Source organism: Geotrypetes seraphini, chromosome 1 (genome assembly GCF_902459505.1).
Source record: "Geotrypetes seraphini chromosome 1, aGeoSer1.1, whole genome shotgun sequence".
NCBI classification, from domain to species: Eukaryota; Metazoa; Chordata; class Amphibia; order Gymnophiona; family Dermophiidae; genus Geotrypetes; species Geotrypetes seraphini.
The window spans coordinates 291,821,625-291,848,375 of record NC_047084.1 but is presented as its reverse complement, the minus strand read 5'-3'; the positions used below and the strand labels follow the sequence as shown (position 1 = coordinate 291,848,375).

The following is a 26,751-nucleotide window of genomic DNA, read 5'->3' as shown; positions in this document are numbered from 1 at the left end:
GTCTAACGTGTATGGCTTATTAGTGGCAGGCTGAAGGCACCAAGGCTCCAGCGCTGCTTATAGAAAATGAAGAGCATATACATTTAGAAAGAAATAAAAAGCAGCTGTTGAAAACGGGGGGAAAAGAGTGTTGGGAAACCTCTGATCTGAGACATGAAAGGCTTTACAGTGCCTTGCAGTAGTTTTCTCACCATTGTACTACTTTTTTTTTTAACATTGTACTGTCTAAAAAATGCATTTCAAAGTGCATTCAATATTTTTTTTCACCGTTTTTTTTTTTAATATCATACTGTAAAACTTTTGACATCAAAGTACAATTATAGAAGTATTCAACAAATAATGAAGAAAAAGAAGCCAAAAAGTTTTGATTGCTTATGTCTTCAGATCTTTTTTTTTTTTTTTTCCAAGCCCAAACTAGTTCTCTTTTCTAAACAGAGCCCACCTGGGTCCAGTTATAGTGGCTGATCTGAATGGAGAAGCAAGCTATTTCTGTCGTATGAAGTAAATTTGAAGCAAAAATCTAAAAATGCCAAACACAGAGCAGGCAGAAGAACTGAAGGATAAATGTATTCGAAGGTATAGATAGGGGGTAGAGTATGAGACCATTTTAATGTGTTTGAATATCTTTGGGCAGAATATAGAGTATGCTCCACACAAGAACCAAAGACAAAAGCACAAAGGGCCTTCAGGTTCCAAGCCTAGAACTTGAAGGCTCTTTGTGTTTTATTTCTTTGGTTCTTGAATACCCAGCATTTTAGAGTTGAGTCAGTTTGGCACTCCCAAGGCGCTGCCTCAATTAGGTTTTCCTTCCGGAATCAGTAGCTGTGGGTTAATAAGAAAATGGCTGGAAAAGGGCACTGTGCATCTTAAGGTACTCTGCATGAGACTTGGGAGAATGTTGATTATTCAACAACTTCAAAATTACTGCACAGACCTGTAAGAGGAGGCAAGAAGGAAGCCACAATCGAAGAAAAGTCATATTAGGCGCTGTATAGCATTTGCAGAGAAACACTTGGCAGATGCAGCACACAGGGCGGAGAAGGTTTTGCAGTCTGATGGGATGAAAGTAGTACTCTCTGGTTGCAGTACCAAGTGATGTGTGTGGCATAAAATAAACATAGCACATTGCCCTATCATTCACAGTGGTTGCAGTGTTATATTGTAAAGGTGTTTTGTGGTGGGGGTGGGGACAGGGAAGCTTGTAAAGATACAGAGAAAGATGGATGGTGCAGAGTACAGGCAGATTTTGGAAGGAAAACTTTTTCCCGTCTGTCATAGACCTGGGACATGGGAAAGATTCACCTTTCAACACACAGCCAAACAGCATAGTAGCTCAGCAAGAAGAAAGGCTGGACCTGAATCTGATAGAAATTCTGTGGCAACACCTTTGGTTTACATGCAGTGGTTCCCAACCCTGTCCTGGGGGACCTCTAGCCAGGTGTGTTTTCAAGATATCCCTAATCCCTAATGAATATGCATGAGAGAGATTTGCATATAATGGAAGTGACAGGTATGCAGATCTCTCTCATGCATATTCATTAGGGATATCTTGAAAACCCGACGGGCTGGGGGTCCCCCAGGACAGAGTTGAGAACCACTGGTTTTTACAGGAATAGTGGAACGCAAAAGAGCGGAGGGAGATGGGAGTAGAGTTCTATAACGTTTTTTGTTCCATAGGCAGACAAAACTTTTAACCTGCCACAAATATGACCATGCTATTCTAATTCACCATGTAGCACTTCACTCCTTATTATAATTCTAGATGCACATATCATAAATTCCTCATATTTTATCTATAGTCCCCAGCTCCTCAGAAGTACCATCTGGGCTCAAATGATTTCATAGCCCTAGGGTTTAAGTACTACTTCTCACTACTAGAGCTAACTTTTTTTTTTTTTTAATTGATTTTTATATATAATTTTAGATTTTTAAACACCATTAAAGCATACTCGTATATTAAAAGTACTTAGCTTGAAAAGTGGTCTTCTTTCAGGGATATTAGAGTCAACCTGTTTCACCCAAAAGTTTTTTTTCAAGGCTAGTCATCCCTCAAACTTTATTCTGCTGTAACCGACCACTGATTCAACCATGCTATTTCTAAGGCATAATTTAACTTAGTGATCCATTTTTCTTGGTGGTCCGTGTATAATGAAATGAACTAGTTTATCCTGTTTTAAAGTTAGATTTTAAAGGTACAAAATTTTAACAAGGCAGGAGAGGGTTACTTTTGACTTGTATGTACTACTTGTCCTATACAGAATTGGGCCTACACCCGCCCAAAGTTAACCCAGATGCCAGTTACAGAATCGGGTTTAATATGCCCAACCCCCGTCCCCGGGCCCCTCCGAAGATCGCTGGCAGGAGGATGCCCAACTCCTTCTGCCGGATCCCCCAACACCCCCCCTAAGATCGCCAGGAAGGTGCTCAACCCTTCTGCCTACAGAACCCACCCCCCTGACGATCACGGCAGGAGGGTATCCAACCCCTCCTGCCGAGCCCCCCAATGGCCCTCCTGAAGATCATGGCAGGAGGGCAGCCAACCCCTCCTGCTGACCCCCCTCTCCCCCTCCTTGGCCTTATCTGCAATTTGGACCGGACGGCTCCTTGCACGTCCGGCCAGCAGGCCCGCCTCTGTCCAAATGAGGTGGGCCTGCCCCTCCCCTGCCCAACCCACAGGATCCTAGGGCCTGATTGGCCCAAGTGCCTAAGGCCCCTTTTATAGCGGAATGTTATGTGTGTATAAGGACACAATCACCCAGACTAGCATCATTCTTTGACATGATTGGTTCTTGAAAACTAATGACAAGTAATTTTTATTTTTAATGCAGTAGTTATCCTAACTTGAGCAACAAAGCAATCACGACTTTGTTACCGTTTGATTCTTCTTATCTTTGTGAACTTGGATTTTCATCTCTGACAGAAATTAAATTGAAAAAAAAGAGAACGACTGCAGATGATGGATGATGAAATGTGTTTGCTTGTTGACTATCGAACTGCATTTTGAGTTAATTTGCTCTCATAAACAAGCACATCCTTTGCATTGATTAGCAATTCTATTCTATCTGCTTTAGTTTCACCGTCGTTACAGTTATCTATAAATAGCTTAAAGAACTTTAAATAAATAACTCTCAAATTTTATTTTTTGTTGGTTTTGCAATTTTATAATTTCAGTTATGTGCCGTGAAAAATTTGCTCCATTTAATGTACCGGATCTAAAAAGGTTTGAGAGACACTGCTATAGACAGACACATGCTCAGCAGAGCAGAAAAGACCACTCATTTAGGTGATAGAAGCAGCTTTTTTCAACAAGAAAGGTCAGGGAAAGATTTCAGATAACTTTTCACTAGAGGGCGCAGTGTTTTTATTCTAGGATCTTTTAGGACCTATTTCAAGTCGGCAGCAAACCTCTGCTCTGATGGCCTCCTTGTATTGCCAGCAGAAGAGTTTGGGATGGGAATTGGGTAAAAGATCCTGGCCCATGTATCCCCAAATCATGGGGCCCTGTTTAGTAAATAGTCTCCAAAATGGAATACAACATTTAGTAAATGGGCCTCACAAATGTAGATAATGCTTGGACTTTTAAAAGAATCTGTCTGTGCCCCGTGAGTCCATATAATACAATATTATAATTGCAACACCCACCTTTCCGCAGTAGACTCAAAAGTGCAATGAAAGCCAGTGAGGAGGGAGAACTTGAGCAAATTCCAAGTTAACTGAGCTGAAGCCTTATTTTTTTTCCTTTTTAAAATTTAAAATTCTTAGATTTCTTTGTAAATGTCTGGTTTCTTATGGAAATTAATAAATATATATTTGTGGATCCATCCCAATTGGAGATATTTATTAAACCTGTACTTCAGACAGTTTTAGAAGTTAATGTTTAGAGGTTGATACTTTGTTTTTTATTTTTGTCTGTCTGTAGGATTAATGAAAATGTTTATTCTATAATATTTCTTTGCCTATTAAGGCATGAGACAGTCCAAATAGCATGGGCTAAAATTAATGGATATTATCTATAGGTTGGTTGTGTTTTTTTTTTCTTGATATTACTTTTCTTGATTCTTTTGTTATGTTTTATTTAACTAGATATAACAATAAAAATAAAAAGTGTACTTATTTCCATATGCAACCAGACGTTTACATGGAAACCTTAGCAATAGGAGCTTCAATTTTTTTTTTCTTCCCTAAAGTCTTTGACTTCAGTTGTAGACATTGTGTCTGTCTGGCTACATCGATTGTGAGGTTCTTTTCACAGCATTTCTAGTTAGAATTCTCTGCCTTTTATCTTCAGCCACTGTGGTCCTGTTAGTCTAAGAAGTTTGAGAACCACATGGTCCAGACTGCACTGTAGCAAGAGTTAGAAAAGCTGGTCTGGATTATCAGTTCATTTAGAAATGGATCTAGACTGGCAGGCTTGTTTCTCTGTTAGAGGGCTTTATGTCCAAATAACAGAATCTATGAACCTAGTACTTGTATTTCGTTTCTCAAATGTTTGCAGAAGGGGATTCTTTTTTTGTTTAATGGTCAAAAAGTGCCTGCCCCTTTTTACACCTCCTGTAAATAAATCCCTTCCCTGGTTAAGAAGTATTGGAAAGGTTAGACTGTGTGCATGGGGAATTTCTTATAAAAGTGCTATTGTTGGGGCTCAGAGCTGAGGCCTTAAAGGGACAGAGTATGTTATTTTACCAAACAAACTCCAGTGAGCCACGGATATTAAAAATGCAAAGTCCTGGCCAGGAAAAAGTTACCTTTTCCTCTTGGTACTGACTGCAAGAAGAATTCTCAAATTTACAGTTTTTAAAAGGCTACTATGTTTGAATATTTTTTTGACTGGATTCCTTTTTTTTTTTTTTTTCCTTTCTTTTTAATGTGCTTAAATTGAAAATATTCCAACTTTTTTTTTTCTTCAGGCAAAATTTTACAAAACACCGACCTTTTGTTTTATATATACACACATATGCAAGTAAGAATGGCAAAGCTGTGAGGGTGTCGCTTTTTAGTCTGCAGTTAATGCAGATGAGCAATGTTGTGGTTGATTGTTTTGCTGAAACATGGTGAAAGGAAATAGAAGCACTAAAATGCAGTACCTTGACTTTGAAAAATCTACTTACGCTGGATATGTGAAGTTTAGGGGCAAGAAATGCCATATGACATTAGTTCTAGAAGAATGCTTGGGGCTGGACTGTACTGGGGTTTTTTTTGGGGTTTTTTTTTTTGTATTTGTGTCCCAGTACATTGTGGCATGTGAGATCTTTCATTTAAAATCAGCACTTGCTACCGTGTTTCCCCGAAAATAAGACAGTGTTTATATTAATTTTGGGCCCAAAAACACACTTGGTCTTATTTTTGGGGTATGTACATGATCATCTCTCCCTTCCTCTCCTTCACCCCAATTCTTCCTCTTTCCTTTCTCTCCCTCACATGTTCAGCATTTTTCCTTCCCTCTCACCCATCCCCTTGTGCCTTCCCTTGTGCCTTCCCTCTACAGCATCTTTCTATCCCTCCATCCCTCCTATCCCCATGTGCAGCAGAACCCTTGCCCAGCTTCCACCCTTCCTTCCTTCCCTCCCATCCTCTCAGGCAGCAGAACTGCTGACCGCGAGCAAGCCCTACATACCGGTGCCTCCCTCCAAATCAGCATTGGGCCGGCAGCACTCTAAACAGGCTGCTTTGTTCTTGTCCACCAATGAATTCTCTCTGCCGCGTCACTGACATCATCAGTAATGCAGCAGAGAGAATTCAATGGTGGACAAGGCCGAAACATCCTGATTAGAGTGCTGCCGGCCCAACGCTGATTTGGAAGGAGGCACCGGTATGTAGGACTTGCTCATGGTCGGCGGTTCGGGTGGGCTAACTGCTTGAACATCTTGCATGTCCAGTATTCCTGACCCTGAAGAAGAATGAAACGAGTCTGAGGGGGCTGGTGCAATAATGTTCAGAAGCTAAGTTGCACTTTATACTAAATTATTGATTAATTTATAAGCACTGACACTTTAAAAAACTAATTTAAAAATATAGTAAAAAAAAAGTTTTAAAATTAAAAATAGTACACGCCGATAAACAAGGGTTCCAGTGGGGAGTGCTGTCACACTATTCAAATGAGTTAACGTGGTGTCCTGAGGACCTTTGGTGTGAAAATAATGCCATATTATAAATTGTTCTAGTGTTGAAGTATTGATTTTTGAGATCACTATTAATTTGTGTCCAGCATTGTTTGATGCTATGTACACTTTTTGTATATTTATCTTCTAGTTTTTATATTTTCTAGGTGTTCTCCAAGATTTTCAGCCATGAGGCACTAGACAGCTACCTTCCAAAGATCCAGCTGGTGATTCAGGACACGTTGCGGGTCTGGAGCAGTAATCCCGAGCCCATTGATGTGTATATCCAGGCGCAGAAGCTTACTTTCCGCATGGCCATCTGTGTGCTGCTGGGTTTTCACCTCTCTGATGAGGAGTTGAGCCAGCTCTTCCAGGTCTTTCAGCAGTTCGTGGAGAATGTCTTCTCCTTGCCCGTGGACTTGCCATTTAGCGGCTACAGGAGGGTAAGAGGTTTTGCTTGTGATGGATTGTACTGGGCTGTGTGGTTCTGCAGACTGATCTGTGTATCACAGGGCAGCAGATGGAAATACCAAATGCTTTGTCAGTGATTTCATGGAGAGGGGATCAGCATGGGGGAGTTCTTTAGAAAGCTGCAGTATAATTGGGTGATTGTATACAGTGAAATATTGTGTAACAAATCTTTATATCTGTGCAGTATAACTAGCATGGCTTAAAACTGTCGCTGGCTTAAAACATTTCATTACTTATTTTACCCCCTCCTTTACTAACGCGTAGCATGGGTTTTAGCGCCGGCAGTGGCGGTAACTGCTCCAACGCTCATAGGAATTCTATGAGCATTGGAGCAGTTATCACTGCTAACAGCACTAAAACCCGCGCGTACGCGTTAGTAAAGGAGGGGGTTATTTAGGAAGTCTATGGCTCACACATGAAGATGTGGTACGAGCAGTTGAAAGTGCGATCACTGAGAGGAAAACATCAGAGTAATTCTGATAGCTCATTTACTTTTTCTCTCTGCATGTTCTGCTAGTGACTGATGGGATGAAACCAATTAACTTCTCTTTTTGAATTATGAACAAACCCTCTTCAGTTCATTTCTCTTATTACAGCAGGGCCTTGGAAGGAATGCCCCTTAATTATCTGATAAATATATATTGACTGGACTGTATTTATATGAATTGTTTTCCACAGGGGATCCGAGCTCGTGAGACATTGCTGAAGAGCTTAGAGAAAGCCATCTGGGAGAAGCTGCAGAGCTCACAGGGCAAAGACTATGCAGATGCCCTGGACGTTCTCATTGAGAGCAGCAAAGAACATGGCAAAGAGATGACCATGCAAGAGTTGAAGGTAGCACAAATAGGGTAACTCTACCCCTTCCCCTTCCCTGGATGCTGCTTTTGTTCTCTTCTGTTTACTGCAACACCCCCCCCCACCCCCACATAAATATTGGGCAGCACTGAGGGTGATGTCTTGCTGCTTAACCCAAACCTGCTCATGTGACAATTTGGGACTGAAGCTACGATCCTGGTCTTTGGGTTTCCTGGGCCTTGCTCTTGCTGTTGTTGAAGCCAGTGCATCTCTCTTCATATTTTCTTTGAGCACTTTCTGGTTGTAGAAGCCCAGGACCAGCAGTTTTGGAGCCACTGTGCTTGAACAAGAGTCATAGATGAGTCAAAGAAAGAGATGGGCCCGTGACTTAGAAATGCCTCTTGATTTATTGTATTTTTGTAATCTGTGGTTGGTGTAAATTAATCCAGATTAACCATTGGACCTCAGACTAAGTAAGTTAGGGGCGTAGTTATCAACATAGGCTCCTGCTAAAATGTTATTTTACTACAAGTCCCAGTTTATGCATTGAGACTTAGTTACTAATAACTGGGGTTAACAGTAGCACATGTTTAACTCCCCTTCTCTTACTCTTGACACACCTTCTATGTAGATGCTTTGTACATGTGTGTGGTATACTTGGCGCAGGGTCAGAAATGTGACCTGGAAAAGACTACAGCTATAGGACCAATTGAGTATCATGTCTTCCAAGGACAGAACTAAAATTTTATCTTCATGTAGATTTGGGTGACTGGGTGATATGCGGTATCACAGTTGTACTGGGAGTTCAGAGATTTGCTGTCCAGGCATTTCTCATTCTCTTACTTAAGAACATAAGGGTTGCCATACTGGGACAGATCAAAGGCCCATCAAGCCCAGTATCCCATTTCCAACAGCGGTCAGTCTAGATCACAAGTACCTGGCAAAATCTTAAGGAGTAGAACAGATTTTATGCTGCTTATCCTAGGAATAAGCAGGGGATTTCAAGTTTATTAGGATTTTATATTTGCCTATCGAGGCTATCTAAGAGGTTTTACAATCAGGTACTCAAGCATTTTCCCTATCTGTCCTAGTGGACTCGCAATCTAACGTACTTGGGCCTATGGAGGATTAAATGACTTGCCCAGGGTCACAAGGAGCAGCATGGGGTTTGAACCCACCACCCCAGGGTGCTGAGGCTGTAGCTTCAACCACAAGCCACACACTCCTCAATTTCCCCAAGCCATCTTAATAATGGCTTATGGACTTATTTTAGGAAATTATCCAAACCTTTTATTACATCAGTTGTTGTTTATCTTTTTGTGGCCTTGATCCCATGATTGTGGCCAAATAATTTTGTGACCCCACTGGAGGCGCAGAATAACGATGACTCTATGGAAAGTCCACTCAGGATGCAACCCCAAACTCAGATTGGGAAGCTCTGTAATACACTCTAAACATAGAAACAGGCCAGTAGTATTTGTCTTCATTTTCTATCTGGCCTGCCCATCCATATTAACAACTATTGTCTACAGGCCTCTATTTTCTACGGTACAAGTTTGCAGTTGCTATGTGGCACCTGCCCAAATTAACACACATTAACTACACTATGTAACACAATTCAGGTTTTTTTTGTTTCTGGGTTAATAAGTGTTCCTCCTTTAATTGCATAATCCACAAAAGTATAGAAAAACGACTATCATTCCCTTCAAACTTTGCTTTTCTGACCAGGACATTGATATTTTTAAATTTACCTTTTTTGCAGAACATTACAGATTGATTCCAAGCTGAATAAACTTAGGGACCTTTTTAACCCACTCCCCCAGAAAGAGAGCATCAAGTCTAGAATGAGGGAAACAATTTAGATCCAGTTTACAATATCAGTGATGCAGCTGATGAGAGAGACCCATATATCCAAACCAAAAATATCTCAGTGATTTAATCAGAGATCTTGGTCTCACCAAGTCCAATGTCAAGCTCAAGTAGTGGAACTTGTTGGATGAAAGTGTGCAAGTCACATATCAGAAGCATCACCAAGCTTTCTCCACTTTCACCCATCAAGATGAGCTCTGCTTTTGCCACAATTTAACCAGTCTGTTTGAGGCAATTGGAATAGCCTGTAACCCAGAAAAGTAACATCTCTTCATTGATGGCTCATCCAGGAGCATCAAAGCTGTGCAGCTCCATAATGGGAACAAGTCTTTTCCACTGGCTCACTCAGTGTACCTCAAAGAGGATTACAACAGCATCAAGACGTTACTAGATGCCTTGCTTGAAGTATGATGAGTACAGCTGGGAGGTCATCGGGCATTTCAAAACGGTGGCATTCCTAATGGGTCTCAAAGGTGGTTTTTCCAAGTTTCCTTGCCTTCTCTTCCTTTTGGACAGCAGGGACACAAAGGTGCACTACTAAAGGCAGGATTGACCACAGCAGACCAAATTCTCTGGGGACCCCGGAAGGTGCTGATGCCACCACTGTACATCGAATCAAGCCTAATGAAACAATTTATCAGAGCTCTAGATAAGGAGTTGGCAGACTTCAAATACTTTCAAGACCTCTTCCCTAATCTGTCTGAGGCAAAGGACAAAGAAGGTGTCTGTCAGACCACAGATAAAGAAGATCCTGGCATGCAAGTAAGCTAACTAGGAAGGAGAAAGCAGTTTGGAACAGCTTTGTCGCAGGGCTTCCTGGGAAATCACAAGGCTGAAAATTACATGGAGTTGGTCGAGAATTTGGTGATAAATTACAGTAGAATGGGCCATAGGATGTCTCAGTCCATGTCCTTAATGCTCTTCTTGAAACATTCAAGGAGAATGTGGGAGCATACTCAGAGACCACTGGAGGAGCAAGGTGAGTGCTTCCATCAGGATATCCTGGACTTCAAATGCCACTACCAAGGGAAATATAACGAGAACACGATGGTAGACTACATCTGGGGGCTGATTCGTGAAAGGGACTTTCCATATAATCACAAGTTTTGAAAAATTATTCCCTTCTAAATCTTCTGTGGTCATCTTTGTATAACTTCAGTATAAATACAAGGGCTATACTGAAAGTCAACCAATATAGGTGTTACATGGTCTGAATTTTTTCTTATCCGCTATTAATTTTGCAGCAGTATTTTGCACTGACTGCAATCTATCTGAACAATTTTTACTCATTCCATTATACAAAGAATTACAATAGTCTAATCAACTAATTATCAATGCATTCATGCACTATCTTCACCAGATTTATTTTAGTCAAAGATCTCAATTGTTTGGTCATGCGCAACTGAAAACAGCCCTTGACTACCATATATATTTGAAATTTAAAGTCTAAAGCACAATCACAATAGACTCAAGGTCTTAATTTTTTTTTCTACCAATTGCAAGCCCAACCCATAGATCCTAGGCACTGCACCTCACCCACTTAGACAAAAAGCTTCTACAAATAAGGATGTTTTTCTAAAGCTTTTTAAATTGCTGAATATTAACAATCATTCTAAGCTGTCCAACTAGATTTTTCCACAATTTCACTTCTACTACTGAATGACCGTAGCTCTGGTATCAGCGTATTTCACCTATCTCAACAATAGACTATGGACTTTTCCTCCAGGAATTTGTCAAAACCTTTTTTTTTTTTTTTTTTTTAAAAACCCCAGCTACATTAACTGCTCTTACCACATCCTCTGGCAATGCGTTCCAGAGTAGAGAATGACACGGTGACAAAATTCATCACCGTTTCCGTCCCCACGGATAACTGCGGGAAATAATCCCTTGTCATTTTCTAGTGTCTATTTCAACCTCAGTCCATCTACACCAGCATTCTTCAGAGCAAAGCTTGTGGGTCAGTGGTTTTGGCCATTCATACTCTGATTCTTCCCTCTCTCCTTGAAGAATGACATGAAGATGGTTTCCCGCGGTTATCCCCGGGGATGGGAACAGTGATGAATTTTGTCACACTGTCATTCTCTATTCCAGAGCTTGACTATTCTGAGTGAAAAAATATTTCCTCCTATTGGTTTTAAAAGTATTACTCTAACTTTGAGTGTCCCCTAATCTTTGTAAATCTTGATGCAGTAAAAAATCGATCCACTTGTACCCGTTCTACATCACTCAGGATTTTGTAGACTTCAATCATATCTCCCCTAAGCTGTCTCTTTTCCAAAGCATGTTAAGCCAAGAAAGGTTTGTCTTCTGAATTCCTCTTTCTCCAAATGTAGTTTACCAACTAATCACCGAAGGCTGTGCTTGTGAGGTGTGATATAACTTGGAATTAGCTAGAAATACCAAAGTAATTCCTGTAAGTTTATATGTTTCTGTATTCCTCCTCCTGTCATCTGGCCTGCTTTCTGGGAGGAATGTAGCTCCTTGTTTAGCAGTCTGAAAACAGCCATTTAGAAGCCATTGCTTGCTCATAGAAGTACAAAAACCGCAAGTGCTCGGAGGCGGATTGGGAACAAATCCTATTCCATCATGTGGTTATGATGAGGAAAGAGCAAACCCAGGCTACGTGGCTAATGGCCAATCATTTTCTCAGCTTCTCTTGCAGGCCAACTGCTTGGGCCGAGTCCTTCTCCTCCTCCTCTGCCACGCATGCCGAATCTGACAGAATCTCAGGCAAGATGTTAAGGGTAGGGAAAGGGGAGAATAACCGTCTCATCAGAGGCCATCATCTCTTTCCAAGGACTGAGGCATATTGTTGTCATAGGTTGTCATTTAATTTCCATGCTCTCTTTATTATCTTATAAAGAATAATTCATTCTGCAGTACTATTTAGGAAGGGGTGAGTAGGGGATGTCAGAGTGTGATGGGTGACAAGGTGATTTTCTTTGAGTGTAATGGAAGGTGGGGTGAGGGTGGGGGTTGCCCTGTGAGCATGATGCAGAAGAACAGATGATGGTATGGGGAGAAGACAAGAAGGAGGAGATCATATGGAAATATTTTCTTCATCCCAGTGATAAAAGTACCTCCAACAGGACTGTTTGTCAGGAGGGTTTATTATGTTGATTTGACTGCTGCTGTATAAAATGTCCTGTCTTGTGGCACAGTGAAATCATCATGAATCGTTTGGGGGCAGACAAAATCAACACACCTCTCATTGGAGCTCCACAGCTCCATGCTTGATTGACTGTTGGTCCCAATTTGTAAAGAGAGCCAGTAAACTTTTAGGCGGGAGATTGATCCAGCTTGTCAAGAGCTGGCAGCTGAGGTTAGTGGCAAAATCAAAGCACAGTAAAACTTGGAAGCTTGGGCTCCGATCCAATCCCTTACCATGCACTGCATGACTGAGTAAATTTAGTGAAAGACAAGCTACTAGAGCATAACATCACAGTTTTGCATACAGACAAACCAGCTCCAATACCATCGTTTATGCCACAGTTATTATTCATGAGGCTATGAGTTGAATAACCTTTCTCTGCTAAATATTAGGTTTAAGTGGTGCAGTGTAACTTGGTAATTTGTCTAGTGATGTGTTCATTCAGTGCACCTTGTAAGTTTTATAAATATGAAGGATGTCGGATCTATACTCGTAAAATAATTTATTAAATAATTAGAAAGTGCTCAGTAAATGATATACACCTTCCCAAACATGTAATGGTTGCATCTGTCACAGCAACACTGTCCTACCAAGCCCTAATATAGTTCAAAAGAAACTGTTCTCAAAAGCAAAAGTACAAGTATAGATCCTATATACAGTTTTTTTGTTTTTGTTCTATTGGAGGGATCTAGAATATTATTTTTATGGATGTTTTCCTGATTTATTTATTTTGTATTTTAGTTATAAATATGGCTAGGTATAAGGACTGGGCACAAGTCTTGGTTTGCTCTGCACACATTTTTTACCAAGTGCCAGACTTGTGTCATAGGTAAAAATTGTACTGTTTCAAAATTTTGCCATACTCTTAGATTTTTTTTGATTTGTAAAATGTCCTCATGGCAATTTTTTAAGGGGAGATTTTTGTGGAGATATTAAATGACACAAATGTAAAATAAAAAAACATTGCACCTAGTCCATTAAATGTAATTTTTACTGACAGATTTAAGCTTAGATGAATGTTGATCTCATCTTTTTTCTTCTAGCCTTACCTACCCTTTCATGCTTTTTGTTTGCCCCTGTCTAGGATGGCGCTCTGGAGCTGATCTTTGCTGCCTATGCCACAACAGCTAGTGCTAGCACTTCTCTCATCATGCAGCTGCTGAAGCATCCTGGTGTGCTGGAGAAGCTCCGGGAGGAGCTCCGAAGCAAAGGCATCCTGCACAATGGCTGCATTTGTGAGGGCTCCCTCCATGTGGACACCATCAATAGCCTCCACTACTTGGAATGTGTGATCAAGGAAGTCCTGCGTCTCTTCAGCCCTGTCTCTGGAGGGTACAGGACTGTGCTGCAGACGTTTGAGCTAGATGTGAGTCTGAAAGATATTTATAAAATTAATTTTTACCTTCACAAAACCCTTTTTTCCCTAATGCTCCAAATTTGCCTAAATGCACCCTCTCCTGCTAAAAAAGAAAAGATACCTGTCAAAGTGAAAACTTGAGGTGGAAATTTAGTTCTTGCACGGGGCAACCAGGTTGCAGGAGAAAGAGCTGTTACTTAGAATAATGAATATAAATCTCGTCTACTAAATGCCATATGATGTTGCAACTGCAAATTCCAATAATGTCAGAACTGGAACTGTAAACCTTTTAAAATAATCAGTGCACCATAAATCTCTTCCCCCTTTCTCCACATCAACATTCTTTTTCATGAGCGCCATACTTTTTTGATATTGTAAAATAGGGTATATGTATCCTATTTGTGTAATACAATGAATGGAAAACCAGGCTTTTGTATTTCCTGTAATCAGGGGAGCTTGAGGTTAAAGAGCCCAGTGCCATAGTAGGACCATTTTTCAAGTATTTCCATTATATACGATAATAAGCAAGAGCAGCTCATTACTCAAGAGAGCTCAGAAAATCTTCAAACCCAAACCACAGGCCTGTAGCTGATTGAGCAATCAGAAAAGAGATAATTTTATAAAGTTTTTTTGAGTCTATATGCCAGGGTACGCATGTGAAAGGTCACGTCTAAAATATCTTCTGTGGGAAAAGTATATGAGTTGCAATTAAACATATATGTGTGTGGAACTCTAAAGGAGGTCTGTTCAGGGCAGGAGTTAACATTGCTGTGCTCTCAAGCAGCTGTAAATGTCTATGGCTTCAGTCTAGCCACTATTTCTGCTGGATTTATGTAAGGCCTCTATGTATTTTTATAAAATACTATGGGGCACTTTTACTAAAGTGCACTGAAATTTGTTCCTAGCATGTTGTAATGCTAGATTTTTATCACATGTAAAGTCCAGATTTAGTATGACATGTTTTGGGGGTGTTTCTTCTATTTTTCATTGCAGCGCATGCATTAATGTAACCATTTGCATGTGGTATCTATTTAGGACTTACTAAGTGCTCTCATGTTAACTCGCTCTCTCTATTAGCCAAGACTACAACACCAGATAAGTATAACGCACTAGCTATACAGCCAATGTTTCTATACCCACTCTCAGCCCATGCCACACCCGTCAGAAAAATTTAGAAAAATGGAGTAACATGCAGCGTTTCTGCAGTAGCTTGTTAACTTGTTAACCATGCGCTAACTTGTATGTTAAAGGGCTGGATTCAGTAAACTAAACTAGAATTCCATAAAGGGCATTCCGTGCAGATCACGCTTTATAAAATATAGCCCATAGAGCGGATTCCCATGCCCAACTTATGCCTGCTGAGACCTGGTGTAAATCCTCGAGCCCAACTGATGGCAGTTGGGCGTGGAAATCCCAAATATTCTAGAAATCACGCCTAACTTCTTCAAACGCCCCTGATCCACTCATGGCTCTGCCCTGGCCACCCCTCCCATTTTGAGTTGTTCACTATGAAACTTAAGCATCCATTATATAGAATAGGGTGTAAGGCAGATGCATGCATAACTCATAATTATTGCCAAATAACTCCCAATAGTTCAGCGTGTTGCAAACCTTTGCCGCCGCAGCACACTAAACTCGGGGCTGTGCCTGCAGGGCCTCTGAGCATGCGCGGACGTCGACCGGTGATGTCACATGCATGTGCATGATGTCATTGCCTCTCGATGTCCGCACATGCTCATAGGCTCTGCAGGCACGGTCCTGAGTTCGGGGGCCTTCCAAAACCCAGACGTACTGCTGGGTTTTGGGAATCCCTCCATCGCAGAGGGGGTGGGTGGTGGTGGGGTGGTAGTGGTGGTGGTGATGTCAGAGAGGAGGAGAGGCGCTGTCAGTGATAGGCTCCAGTGTTGCCATGGCACACAGTTTGTGATTCACCTCAATAGTTGATTGTTGACACCTATTTGACTAAGTAGCTTCTATGCACATCTGGGATCTGCGCCAAATGTGAATGCCTAACTGTGGGGATAAGTGCTTAATGCATTTCATTAAAAGGGCCCTTATAAAATAGGCATCTACATGGCCTTCACATAGACCTCTAGAAGGGCCCTTTTATAAAGACAGACACATATGGCAGTATATGTAAAATGCTGTTTCTAATGTTATACACACAAGAGTCATGAGGCAAAGATGTCATCAACCACAAAGGATTTCAACTGATATTTATTTAATTTCCTATACCATTCTCCCAGGAGAACTCAGAATGATTTACATGAATTTATTCATATACAGGCAAGTCCCCAGGTTAAGAACGAGGTAATTCCAAGTTAAGTTGGATTTGTATGCAACTCAGAACTTGTAGATTTTAAGGTTCTTGCTGCTTACCTCTGCTCCCAGCTGACAAAAGGGCCAAATGTCCCTACCAGTGTTCCCGCTAAAGTACAGCATTCACAACCACATACTGTTAATGTTGCCATTCATCATTCCTGAATCTGCTTCAGGGGAAGTCTATGCCTCACTGGAAATACTGCTCAGTGAAATCAAATGAAGCTGAGACCACGTTCCTAAGTATGAGTTGTACTTAACTCGGACATCTGTAATTTGGGACTGCCTGTACTTGAGCATTTTTCCCAATCCTGGTGGGCTCACAATCTATGTAATGTACTTGGGGCATTAAGTGACTTGTCCAGGGTCACAAGGAGCAGTGTGGGTTTGAACCTATAATTCCAGGGTGTTGAGGCTGTAGCTTTAACCACTTCGCCACTTTATTGGATATAGACTCGACACTGCCAGTGTTTTTGGCAGCATGTGCCTTTCTCAAGAGTCAGTCTTTCTGAGAGTCTTCAAGTATCATCAATTGACAAATATAAAACGGCAAGAATTGACCATCGGATTTAAAAGTTTCAAAAACCAAATCAAACCAGTCAAACAATAGCATATGTACTCGGTAGTTTTTCCTGCCTAACTACTGAGCAGATATGCTATTCGACTAGTTTTACTTTATTTTGGATCTGATGGTTGATTTCTTGCTTTTATGTTTGTCAACTGATGATTGTAGACTCTCTCAGAAAGACTGTGACTCTTGAGAGAGGCACATTGTGCTGAAACAATAGCAATGTCGAGTTCATATCCAATAAAGCACTCTCGGTTGAAATCCTTTGTGGTTGATGACATCTTTGCCTCATGCTCTTGTGTGTGGATTATTCTACTCATTAGAGAGGTGTAGATTTAATGCCATTTCTGCACTTCTGATATTACTCCACATGTACAAATCTGCACAGTGACAAGAACATGTATGCTCTTATGGGACTCTGGTATAGGTTTGTTCTGGGGCGGAGTTGGACAGAACATGGTCAAAGTGCTGATTTATGCATGTGCTGTATAAAAGCAGAGCAGAAAACATGAAGCAATGGTAGAAGTAGAAGCTTTCATGCAAATAAAAACAAAACCTGATTAGCCACGTTTCACCTATAAGACTGCATCAGGGGCGACTGGAAGGGGAAGGAACAAAATATGCTTCTTTCTAACATAACATGAAAAGGCAAAGAGCCAGCAGTTGTGCAGAAGGATGCTGCTTCTTGTGCTCTGTAATTTTATAATTGTATAAACTGCATAGATGTTTCATTTATACAATGGGCCTTAAAAACTCTCTAGTCTGTCTGTCTTTCTCCTGCCCCCCTGTCTCTTTCTGTCTCTCTCCCTGCCCCGTCTTATCTTTTTTCTTTCTGTCTCTCTCCCTGCCCTGTCTATCTTTCTTTATTTCTTTCTCCCTCCCGCTGTCTATCTTTATTTCTTTCTTCTATCTTTTTTTCTTTCTGTCGCTCTCCCTGCCCAGACCCTCACTGAATAGCCCGTTACATTAACAGGTGCTAGAATATGTGTGTGTGTCTGTCTTTATTTCTTTCTCTCTTAGCCGCTTTCTGTATTTCTGTCTTTCTTTCTGTCTTTCTTTTGGCTGTCCACCACCACCTCTTGCATGCTTCCCCTGTCCATTCTCCCTTTCTTTTACCTCCCCTGTGTCCACCACCACCCCTTCACTGCTCCCCTTATCCAGCTGCAGCCCTTCTCCCTTTGTTTTACCTCCCCCCTGTCCATCAGCACCTCTTCCTGCTCCCCCTGTCCAGCAGTAGGCCTCCCTTCCTTCCCCCCCCCACCAAGCAGTCGGCAGTAGTTACATTTTTGAACTTCTGTACATTTTTTTTATGTTTTCACATAAAAAGCAATCGCCTCACATACATCAGTGGCTCAAACTCCAACTTCCATTTCTGCTGGCATCTTTGTCTTGGGGGTGGCTCCTCCCTGGCGCTTTCAGGCCTTTCTTTTGCTCGTTTCCATTATTTCCCCCCAACCTTAAAGGTTTCAATGGGCCTTAGATGGAATTTGCGCGCGCTAAGCCCTGCGGGGCGCGTTAACCAGCGCTAATGTGCGCAAGCGGCTCTAGCACCGGCTTCTCCACCTGGACCCTGGGCACGCGCCGTGCTCCGCCCCTTAGCTACCCGGAAGTACCGGGCTTCACTCGCTTGCTCCCGGAGAGTAGCCCAAGAGAGAGGGCGGGAGGTGGGGAGTGGCTGCCGTGGTGATCTGGCCGACTTCCTTGCCAGAGTTATTTTTCAGTTTAAAGGTGCTGCGGCGGCTCCTCTAATGATCCCCGCCTGCATTAGAAGTCTTCTCTGAAGCAGGTGCGGCTGGTAACAGGAGCCGCCGCGGCACCTTTAAACTTAAAAAATAACTCCGGCAAGGGAGCCGGCCAACTGGCAGTTCAAGTCGGAGCTTCGGTCTGGCCTGCTCCTTGCTCGCCTTGCCGTATTGTATTTTTTAGTTGAAAGACACGGCGGCAGCTCCTCTCATGAACCCCACCTGCGTCGGAAGTCCGACGCAGGCGGGGATCATGAGAGGAGCCACCGCCGCGTCTTTCAACTAAAAAATACAATACGACAAGACAAGCAGGGAGCAGGCCAGACCGATAAACAGGACGAAAAACAGAACCCTAAGCCGCGCATGCGCACTCCTACCTGCGGGTCCCTACAGCTCATGGAAAACCGGCGCATGCAGTGGGAGTGCGCATGCGTGGCTTAGAGTTTTATTATATTAGATTCTTTATATGGAATTCAGTCCTATTTGTGCATTTATTTTTGTTTTTTGGGAGGGGGTGTGCCAAGGGTGGGGAATAGTGAAAGCGTTTTCCAGCTAGCATGTTCTGATTAGCGTGCACTAATTGGACTTAACATGAGAGCACTTAATGCCTCCTAAATAAAAGGCAGTAGGTGCTCCTGCATTACTTTATGGCACATCTTGTGCGCTAACAATTACAGTAAAACCTTGGTTTACGAGCATAATTTGTCCTGAAAACATGCTTGTAATCCAAAACACTCGTATATCAAAGCAAATTTCCCCATAAGAAATAACAAACTCAAGATGATTTGTTCCACAACCCAAAAACCTTTTATTACAAAATACTATACAGACCTCGCTCATTTAGAACAGTCGCTACACTCCTACAGCGGCGGAGAGATCTATCGGCTCAACTGTGATGATGATGTGACGCGTGTATACTGTATGTACTCATATTGCAAGATCTTGCTTGTCTATCAAGTTAAAATTTAATAAAATGTTTTGCTTGTCTTGCAAAACACTTGCATACCAAGTTAATTGCAGTTGCAATCCAAGGTTTTACTGTATTTAAAATGCCCCGAGTACTGCCACAGACGAGCTGGGCTTAACATGTAGGAATGTCCTGCATTAAAATGAGTGAAGCTCAAATCTTTTAATGTGCTTTAGTAAAAAGGCCCCCAAATTATAAGGAAATAAAGGACAGGTAAGCTCATAGCTTCCACAACACCCCCAATCCCTCCCCAATTAAATACCATTCTGAGCATTTACTGATGTCTCCAACATTTTGGCATCTAATATTCAATTGCTCTGGCAAATATATACTGTACATAGAGGCAAATAAAACTATATATTTACAAAGAAATCACAACTGGTATTGCTTCTTCCCAGCTCTGGAACAAAGCCTCAATACATGTGAAGAAATCTTTTCCTTTGTGCTTGTACACATGATTCCTGTCCTGTGGAAAAACAAAGGTGGTAATTTGGAGTTCTGCATTAGTTTCTCTATGTTCTGAGTGCTCCAAAAGTTCCATAAGGTCCAGGCTATGTGCAAATATACCACCTTCCTTATCCATTTTTGTCCATCCATCTTCTTAAATGGAATTAAAGGTTTTACTCAAGGGGGAATTGCTGTGCTTGGAATCTTTAGAACTTCCTACATATACATATAAAGGAACAGCAGTGGAGATAGGACAGCATAAGAACATATAAAGAAAATTTATTGTAGATGACTTGACATGAATCATGTCTCGGCCAATAAGACCTGCCTCAGGAGTCCTACGAGAATCTATAAACACGTAGAAGAAAATATTGTAGCTGTGACTCAATAAGTTCACAGCTGTAATATTTTCTTCTGCAGTTTTAGATTCTCACAGGACTCCTGAGGCAGGTCTTATTGGCCGAAACACGATTCGTGTCGAGCCATCTACAATTTTCTTTATGTTCTTGTGCCATCCTGATTGTTCTTGTCTCCACTGCTGTTCCTTTATGGTACATCTATTTGCAGAGGATTTTTGTCTTCTGTCTTGGAATTTTAAAGTTTCCCATCAGGACATAAAGAACTCGAGTTTAAATCTCACATCACTTTTTAATAACTTCCAGTTTCCAGTGTGTTGAGTCCTTATTCTTTGGAGCTTCCCTGTAGCAGCTTCCATTGTTTCAAGTGACAAATCATCATCTCTCCAGACGGTGTCTTAAGTTCTGCTGATCATCACAAACTACTTTAGTTAATGTAGAAATGGAATTCTGAAGACTAGTCAAAATGTTCAGATACTACTCACTTTGGGGTTCCTTTCTCCAAACATTGCTTAGAATAATGAATGTGCAAAAATATGGTCCTCCATTGAATGTATTGAGAAACCCAGAATAAATCTACATCTTTTGGGAATGAAAATACACTGGAATCTTTCTCATAATCTTTTTCTGTGTTTTTGGTGGAGTTCATATAACCTTTAAACTTTCAATTTTGACCTGTCACTTTCTCATAATCCTGGGATATTTATTTCAGTGTGTTTCATGGAAAACACAGAAACATGTTTTCTCTATTGTAACACTGAAGGGGTGGGGGTGGGGTTATCCATGTGGACTAATATTAAATTGGGTTATTTTACCACAAATTGGGTTATTTAGTATAGATTCCCATTTTATGCAGTGAGAGACCCTGTGCTCTAATAATCCAACTTTTGTGGTAACATAACCCAATTTATCAATACAGTAGCCCACATTCATAGTTTCCCTCTTGAAAGATGTTAAAGCTCTGGTGTGAACTGTCCAGTTTCCTTAGAGGAACCAGTGTCCCCTGCCCCCCTAGACTACTTTTCTCTTTTGCTAGGATCCCTCAGTTTTTATTGCAGTTTTTACTGTAATTTTTGATATTATTCATGTTCCTATGTAAATCTGTGCATAGAGCAATTCAGTCAAATTTAAACTCCTAAAGACATTTGAATTTGAGTCTCAGCAATCAATGTTTGTGAGAGAGAACCATTTAATATATTTAGACTAAGAATTGGGTTTATTTGAATAATCTTGTCTTGGGGGGGGCCTCAGGGACCAGATTTTGAGAATCACCACGATAAAGGATGTCACACATTGTAGCTGTCCGAGTGATTGATTTCTGATGGTAAATTCTGTTTTCGTTCTTTCAGGGCTTCCAGATTCCCAAAGGCTGGAGTGTCATGTATAGTATCCGGGACACCCATGACACTGCTCCAGTATTTAAAGATGTGGATATCTTTGATCCTGACCGCTTTGGGCAGGAGCGCACAGAAGACAAAGATGGCAGGTTCCATTACCTCCCGTTTGGAGGTGGTGTGCGGTCCTGTCTAGGTAAACACTTAGCCAAGCTTTTCCTCAAAACGTTAGCCATCGAGTTGACGAGCATGAGCCGGTTTGAGTTGGCTACAAGAACTTTCCCACGTGTCATGCCAGTTCCTGTGGTTCATCCTGTTGACGGACTGAAAGTCAAATTCTTTGGACTTGATTCTAACCAAAATGAGATCATAACGGAAACAGAAAGCATGCTGGGAACCACGGTGTAACCCAAGTTTTGGGAATAAGGCAGGAGGAAAGGCAAGCAAATGACAGCGAAATGACAGTTAACTTTACAAAAATATTATTCTTTCACAGACATTTATAAAGCTGCCAAACAGTTGCTGATACGTGTTATCTCTGTGGAAAAACACAAAACATGTTTAGTTTGTTACACACATCCGAATTGAAAAGAAAAACCACGACTCTGTTGGGAATGGTGAATGCATGTGCCACAGCTGATGGGAAGACAGGAAAATGGTGGTTGTTGGGGACCTAGATGGAGCTGTTCACATTCTCTTAGAGCAATTGCATCAGATAGAAAGCTCCCTTTGCGATGTGGGACACACAGTAGGTTGCCAGTTTATGGGAAGGCCTCTGAATTGAAGTAGTCTTGCCTCTACCTTGACTTTGTTTATTTACAGTGTTAAACATCGGAGTTTAATAGCCCATGGTTTTTGTTTCTAGACCCGAGAAACACAAGTCTGGTCCCAAGTTGCTCTGATTCATGATGCATCAATTAGGTCATTACATTACATTAGTATTTATGGATCGCTAATATGCCCCGGAAGGAATTCAATGCAATTTACAATTTTGAAGATCCTGGCCGTATCAAGGGATTACATTATTTCATTAGGGTTCATGACACAGATAACTTGGTTTGTGTTTGTGTAAGCATATTATGGCATATGGTTTGGAGAGAAGATTGGCTACATCTGGTGTTGTAGTCTTGATATTACGGGTTCTGGTATGGGTGTCACTTTTCCAGGTTTGTAGGGAGCTTGGCCATCATGTCAAACATAGGAGAGGTGATTTGTGTCTTGTTTGGTTTCTGGTGGTCGTAGCCTGTTTGAGTGGGAGAGTAAGGTATTTTCCAAATAGATAGGTTTTTAGGACTTTACAAAAGTTGTGGTAGGAGGAGATGTTCCTTAATTGTGCTGGTAAAGGATTCTACCATTTAGCTGCCAGGTATGGTGAGGTTGAAGAAAGAATGAATGGATGGTTTTATATTTGATTCTTCTAGGATTTGGGAATACTGACAATGTGGAACCGGCAATACTTTGCGAAAGCATTGACTTTAAAATGTTAATGATTAAACGGCAGAGTGGGAGAGAGCAAGGTGAACTGACTACTTCAGAAATGGCAATGACAGTGTTTTGTAATAAATGATGGTGGACACAATCTGCTTTGGATTATTTTTGTTTATGCCATTTGTCAATGTTAGCTGATCACTTGCTTTTTATCATGCCAATTTTCATTGCTGAGATCAATGCTATAGTTTCTTATAGAATGATCTCTTATTCCACAGTTTGGGTGAAAGGACTACATAATGGAAAAGGGACTGTCTGCTCTGCATCATGCATCAGAATACACTTTGGATTAAACAAGTTGAAGTGCGCAATGATATCTCCCTTTCCTTCAGTGGCCGCCAACAACCCTCCTTCCCCCCCACCCCCTACGATCCCATGCCCTGCAAACATAAACTTACTGAATTAAGGGCCAGCGACAGGCCTGATGGTGGTGGTAGCAACAGTATGGGTTTGTAAAGACATTCGGAGCCCTCGGTGCATATTCCCCTCAGAGGCCTCATTTCCTTTACAGAAACTAGAAAGAGACCTGGCTGGTTGAAGTCATGTGCTGATGGTCACATACATTCGTACAATTCCATTACTGGTTTTGCTACTGCTACCGTTAGGCCTCAGACCATTCTCTACATAGCAATGTTTCTGCAAGTCGAGGAGAGTGTGTGTGTGTGTGTGTGTGTGTGTGTGTGTGTGTGTGTGTGGAGTGGGGGAGTGGGTTTTTGAGGTGACTGCAATTTATGCTAGTCTACTCTTTCTGGGGGCTCTTTGCCACCTCCATGGCTCCCACTCCTGCCCGTATACTTTCTATGAACTTGTCCAGCTGTCCATGTGCAAATGCATGAATGGAGACTGATACAAATGGACACCACCTCATCTGTAGGCACCATCGCTTTTTGCAAAATGCACCTAAAAAGAAGTGACCCTCAAGACTGCTATGATAACACAGCTTGGTGCCAGTTTTCTCAATAGAATAACAATTGTAATTAAGTATATGAGATTACAGTATTCGAGTGATAAAACTCAATGATGCCTAATGGTGATATGTATTCTAATTTATTTGTATTTCTTTTTCATGTGATCAGATCTTGGCATAAAGTTATTTATACTGAAAACATTTTTGACTATGTAAATCTAATAAGTTTAGTAGTTTTCTTCCTGCTCTATCCCATACTTAAATGTGTTATCAAAATTTCTTCCCTAGTAAGCTATTGTGAATAGGGGCTCAAACTCTCTGAAGCTATGAGCTCTTGCACCCAGTCCTGACTTCTGCTAAGTGCCCTCCATCTAGGCCAGTGGTCTCAAACTTGTGGCCCGGGAGCCACATGCGGCCCACCAGGTACTATTTTGAGGCCCTCAGAATGTTTATAAAACAGTTTCTTGATCATATGTCTCTTTAGCTATAAATGACAATGTTATTATTAAGACTTAGCCAAAAGGAAAGATTTATAAACTATAAATAGTTTTACCTCATGCAAAATTGTCATTTCTTTAATAAGACATTAACTATTTTTTCTGAGGCCCTCCTAGTACCTACAAATCCAAAATGTGGCCCTGCCAAGGGTTTGAATTTGAGACCACTGATCCAGGCTGTTTCATTTATCGTTTCTTTGGAACCAGCCCTATACCAAGAGGATTTTGTAAAGTGACTGTTTGCAGGCTGCAGTGTGTATGCCAGAAAGCCAATATCTCCTTGGAAAAGCCTGTGGTGAAGGAAGTGGGGGAAGAGAAGTGGCAGTAGAAGTGCTAAATTTAAAACGTGTTTGGATGATTTTTATCCTTGAGGAAAAGGGGAACATTCTGAGCCCCAAACTGATCTCAGAAAACATAGATTTTGCTTGAATGTTTGTTTTTTTTTAATTTTTTTTTTCCTTAACAAGAACCACAACATCAAAACAGAAAAACAAACAAAAAAACTCAAATGTGTTGTGTGTAGGTTGAGTACTCAGATTGTAAAATGACTTAAGCATACTTGTTCATGTTCTAGCATAATGTGTGTGTGTGTGTGTTTTTGTTTTATGGACAAGGTGGGGATTCAAGCAAACCTTCATACCATAATAAGCTGGTGCTAGTGGCTCTGTTTTGTATCAACCTGCTGAAAGCCTCTGAGTTTCTGTAGTTTGTGGCACGATGTTGCAACAGGCACTCTTGTTTACTTGCATTGCCACTGTCTGTGTAACTGCAGCTGGATAAATGCCTTGGTTACCATTCCTAACTCTATAACGACTAAATAAAGTTCCTGCAATGTGTTTGCAGAATAAGCACTTTGAATGTCAGTTTGTTCCTAAAGCTATCCTTATGCTGGCTAATTTCACTATATATTATTTTATACACAGCCGTCACAGAATTTTTAATTTGTATTTTTTGTCTGTCTTTATAAACTATTATAAGTACTATTTTTGTTATAATTCAAAATAGATATTTAGTATTTTTTTGCTGTTAAATATTTTATTTAGTAAAATATGAATTTTCCTCTATTTGTAAACATTGGTCAAATGTTTTTTAGTCTTTTTTTAATATTAAGAGAAGCACTTGTGTTTTGTTTTGTTTTTCATCGTTACAAATTGGTGCCACAAGGTCTTTTGTGTTTTCTATAATGTGGGAATTTCTTTTCCTGAGTATATTATGTGTCGCATATTAAAATGAATGTTGTGTCCTTTTTGTGATCTTAAAATAATAAATGTGGCTATTTTATAGACTTCCATAATAAAAAAAAAAAGATGAGTTTCAGCTCTGTGCATCTTCATTTATTTTTACAATAATAGTTTGGGAGAGGAAATGAGAGAATGAGACTGGAGGGGAATGAACCAGTTATACAGATAAATCTGTGTAAAAGTTTTTGTTTTTTGCTAATGGGGTAACTTTATTTTATTTCATATTTATTATACCACTGAGATTGAACAAGATAGGTCTAAGCGATTCACAATCTAAAAAAAAAAAAAAAGAAAGAAATGTAAGTATGTAGATATGAAAGAATATCAAGCACCCAAAACACAGAGTAAAGAACAGGGGCTGGGAGGACACTGACTGCATGAATCGTCTGCCTGCACAGGAAATTCAAATTCCCACACTAGATAGCTTGGGTGAATACCCATGTTTTGAGGGCAGTTAAATTATTTGAGAGGAAATGCTAACGAAGTGTAAGGGAGAGAATGCCAAAAGAAAGGGCCTGTAAAATATAAAGTTTTGTGCCTTGAAGCATCAAGTTGCGCTTATGTAATAAGACCACATGATGGAGACACCTGTTAGCACCACCAAAGGATTAAAGATTAAAACAAGTTACTATTGAGCATACCAATACTCGCAATTAGTAATTTGACACTTACTTTGGAACTAGTCCAATCTCGAGCATTGATAATCCACTTAATTCCATAATTGCTCTGAAGTGGCTCACAGTAAGAATCATCAGTTAAAATACCAAAGCTGATAGTAAAATACTATGACGGCAGACAAAGAGCTATATGGTCCATGTGGTCTGCCCAATAAGGCGGCCTGAGTCCCGCCTGCCTCTCTATGTAAATTATAAATGAACAATATCATAAAACTACAGATTTGTCTTAATGTTCAACCTGTGTGGGTTTTTTTTTTTTTTTTAAATCTTTATTGATTTTTCATATATCAACAGTGCAAAACAGAAGTGTATAAACATATAATAAATCAAAAAAGCACAATCATCTTAGAAATACATGAGCATTTAAACCCACCCACCCATCCAATAACTAGTCAATAAAAACACAAATACATAGATTTATTCAATAACCTTTCCCTATTTAAAGTAGTAATGTAATCCTACCCGCC

The 26,751-nt window shown here is 40.7% G+C and overlaps 1 protein-coding gene across 1 annotated transcript in view; it reads left to right on the top strand.

Moving 5' to 3' along the window:
• The window catches only part of LOC117364350 (cytochrome P450 26B1), a 42,025-nt gene extending 17,667 nt beyond the window's left edge, over positions 1 to 24,358 (top strand). The window contains exons 4-7 of the mRNA XM_033953478.1: positions 6,266 to 6,541; positions 7,248 to 7,403; positions 13,469 to 13,750; positions 21,490 to 24,358. Of these exons, the coding sequence (XP_033809369.1) occupies positions 6,266 to 6,541; positions 7,248 to 7,403; positions 13,469 to 13,750; positions 21,490 to 21,882 (1,107 nt within the window). The 3' untranslated portion in view covers positions 21,883 to 24,358. The remainder of the gene's footprint in view (positions 1 to 6,265; positions 6,542 to 7,247; positions 7,404 to 13,468; positions 13,751 to 21,489) is intronic.
• The last annotated feature ends 2,393 nt before the right edge of the window (positions 24,359 to 26,751 follow it).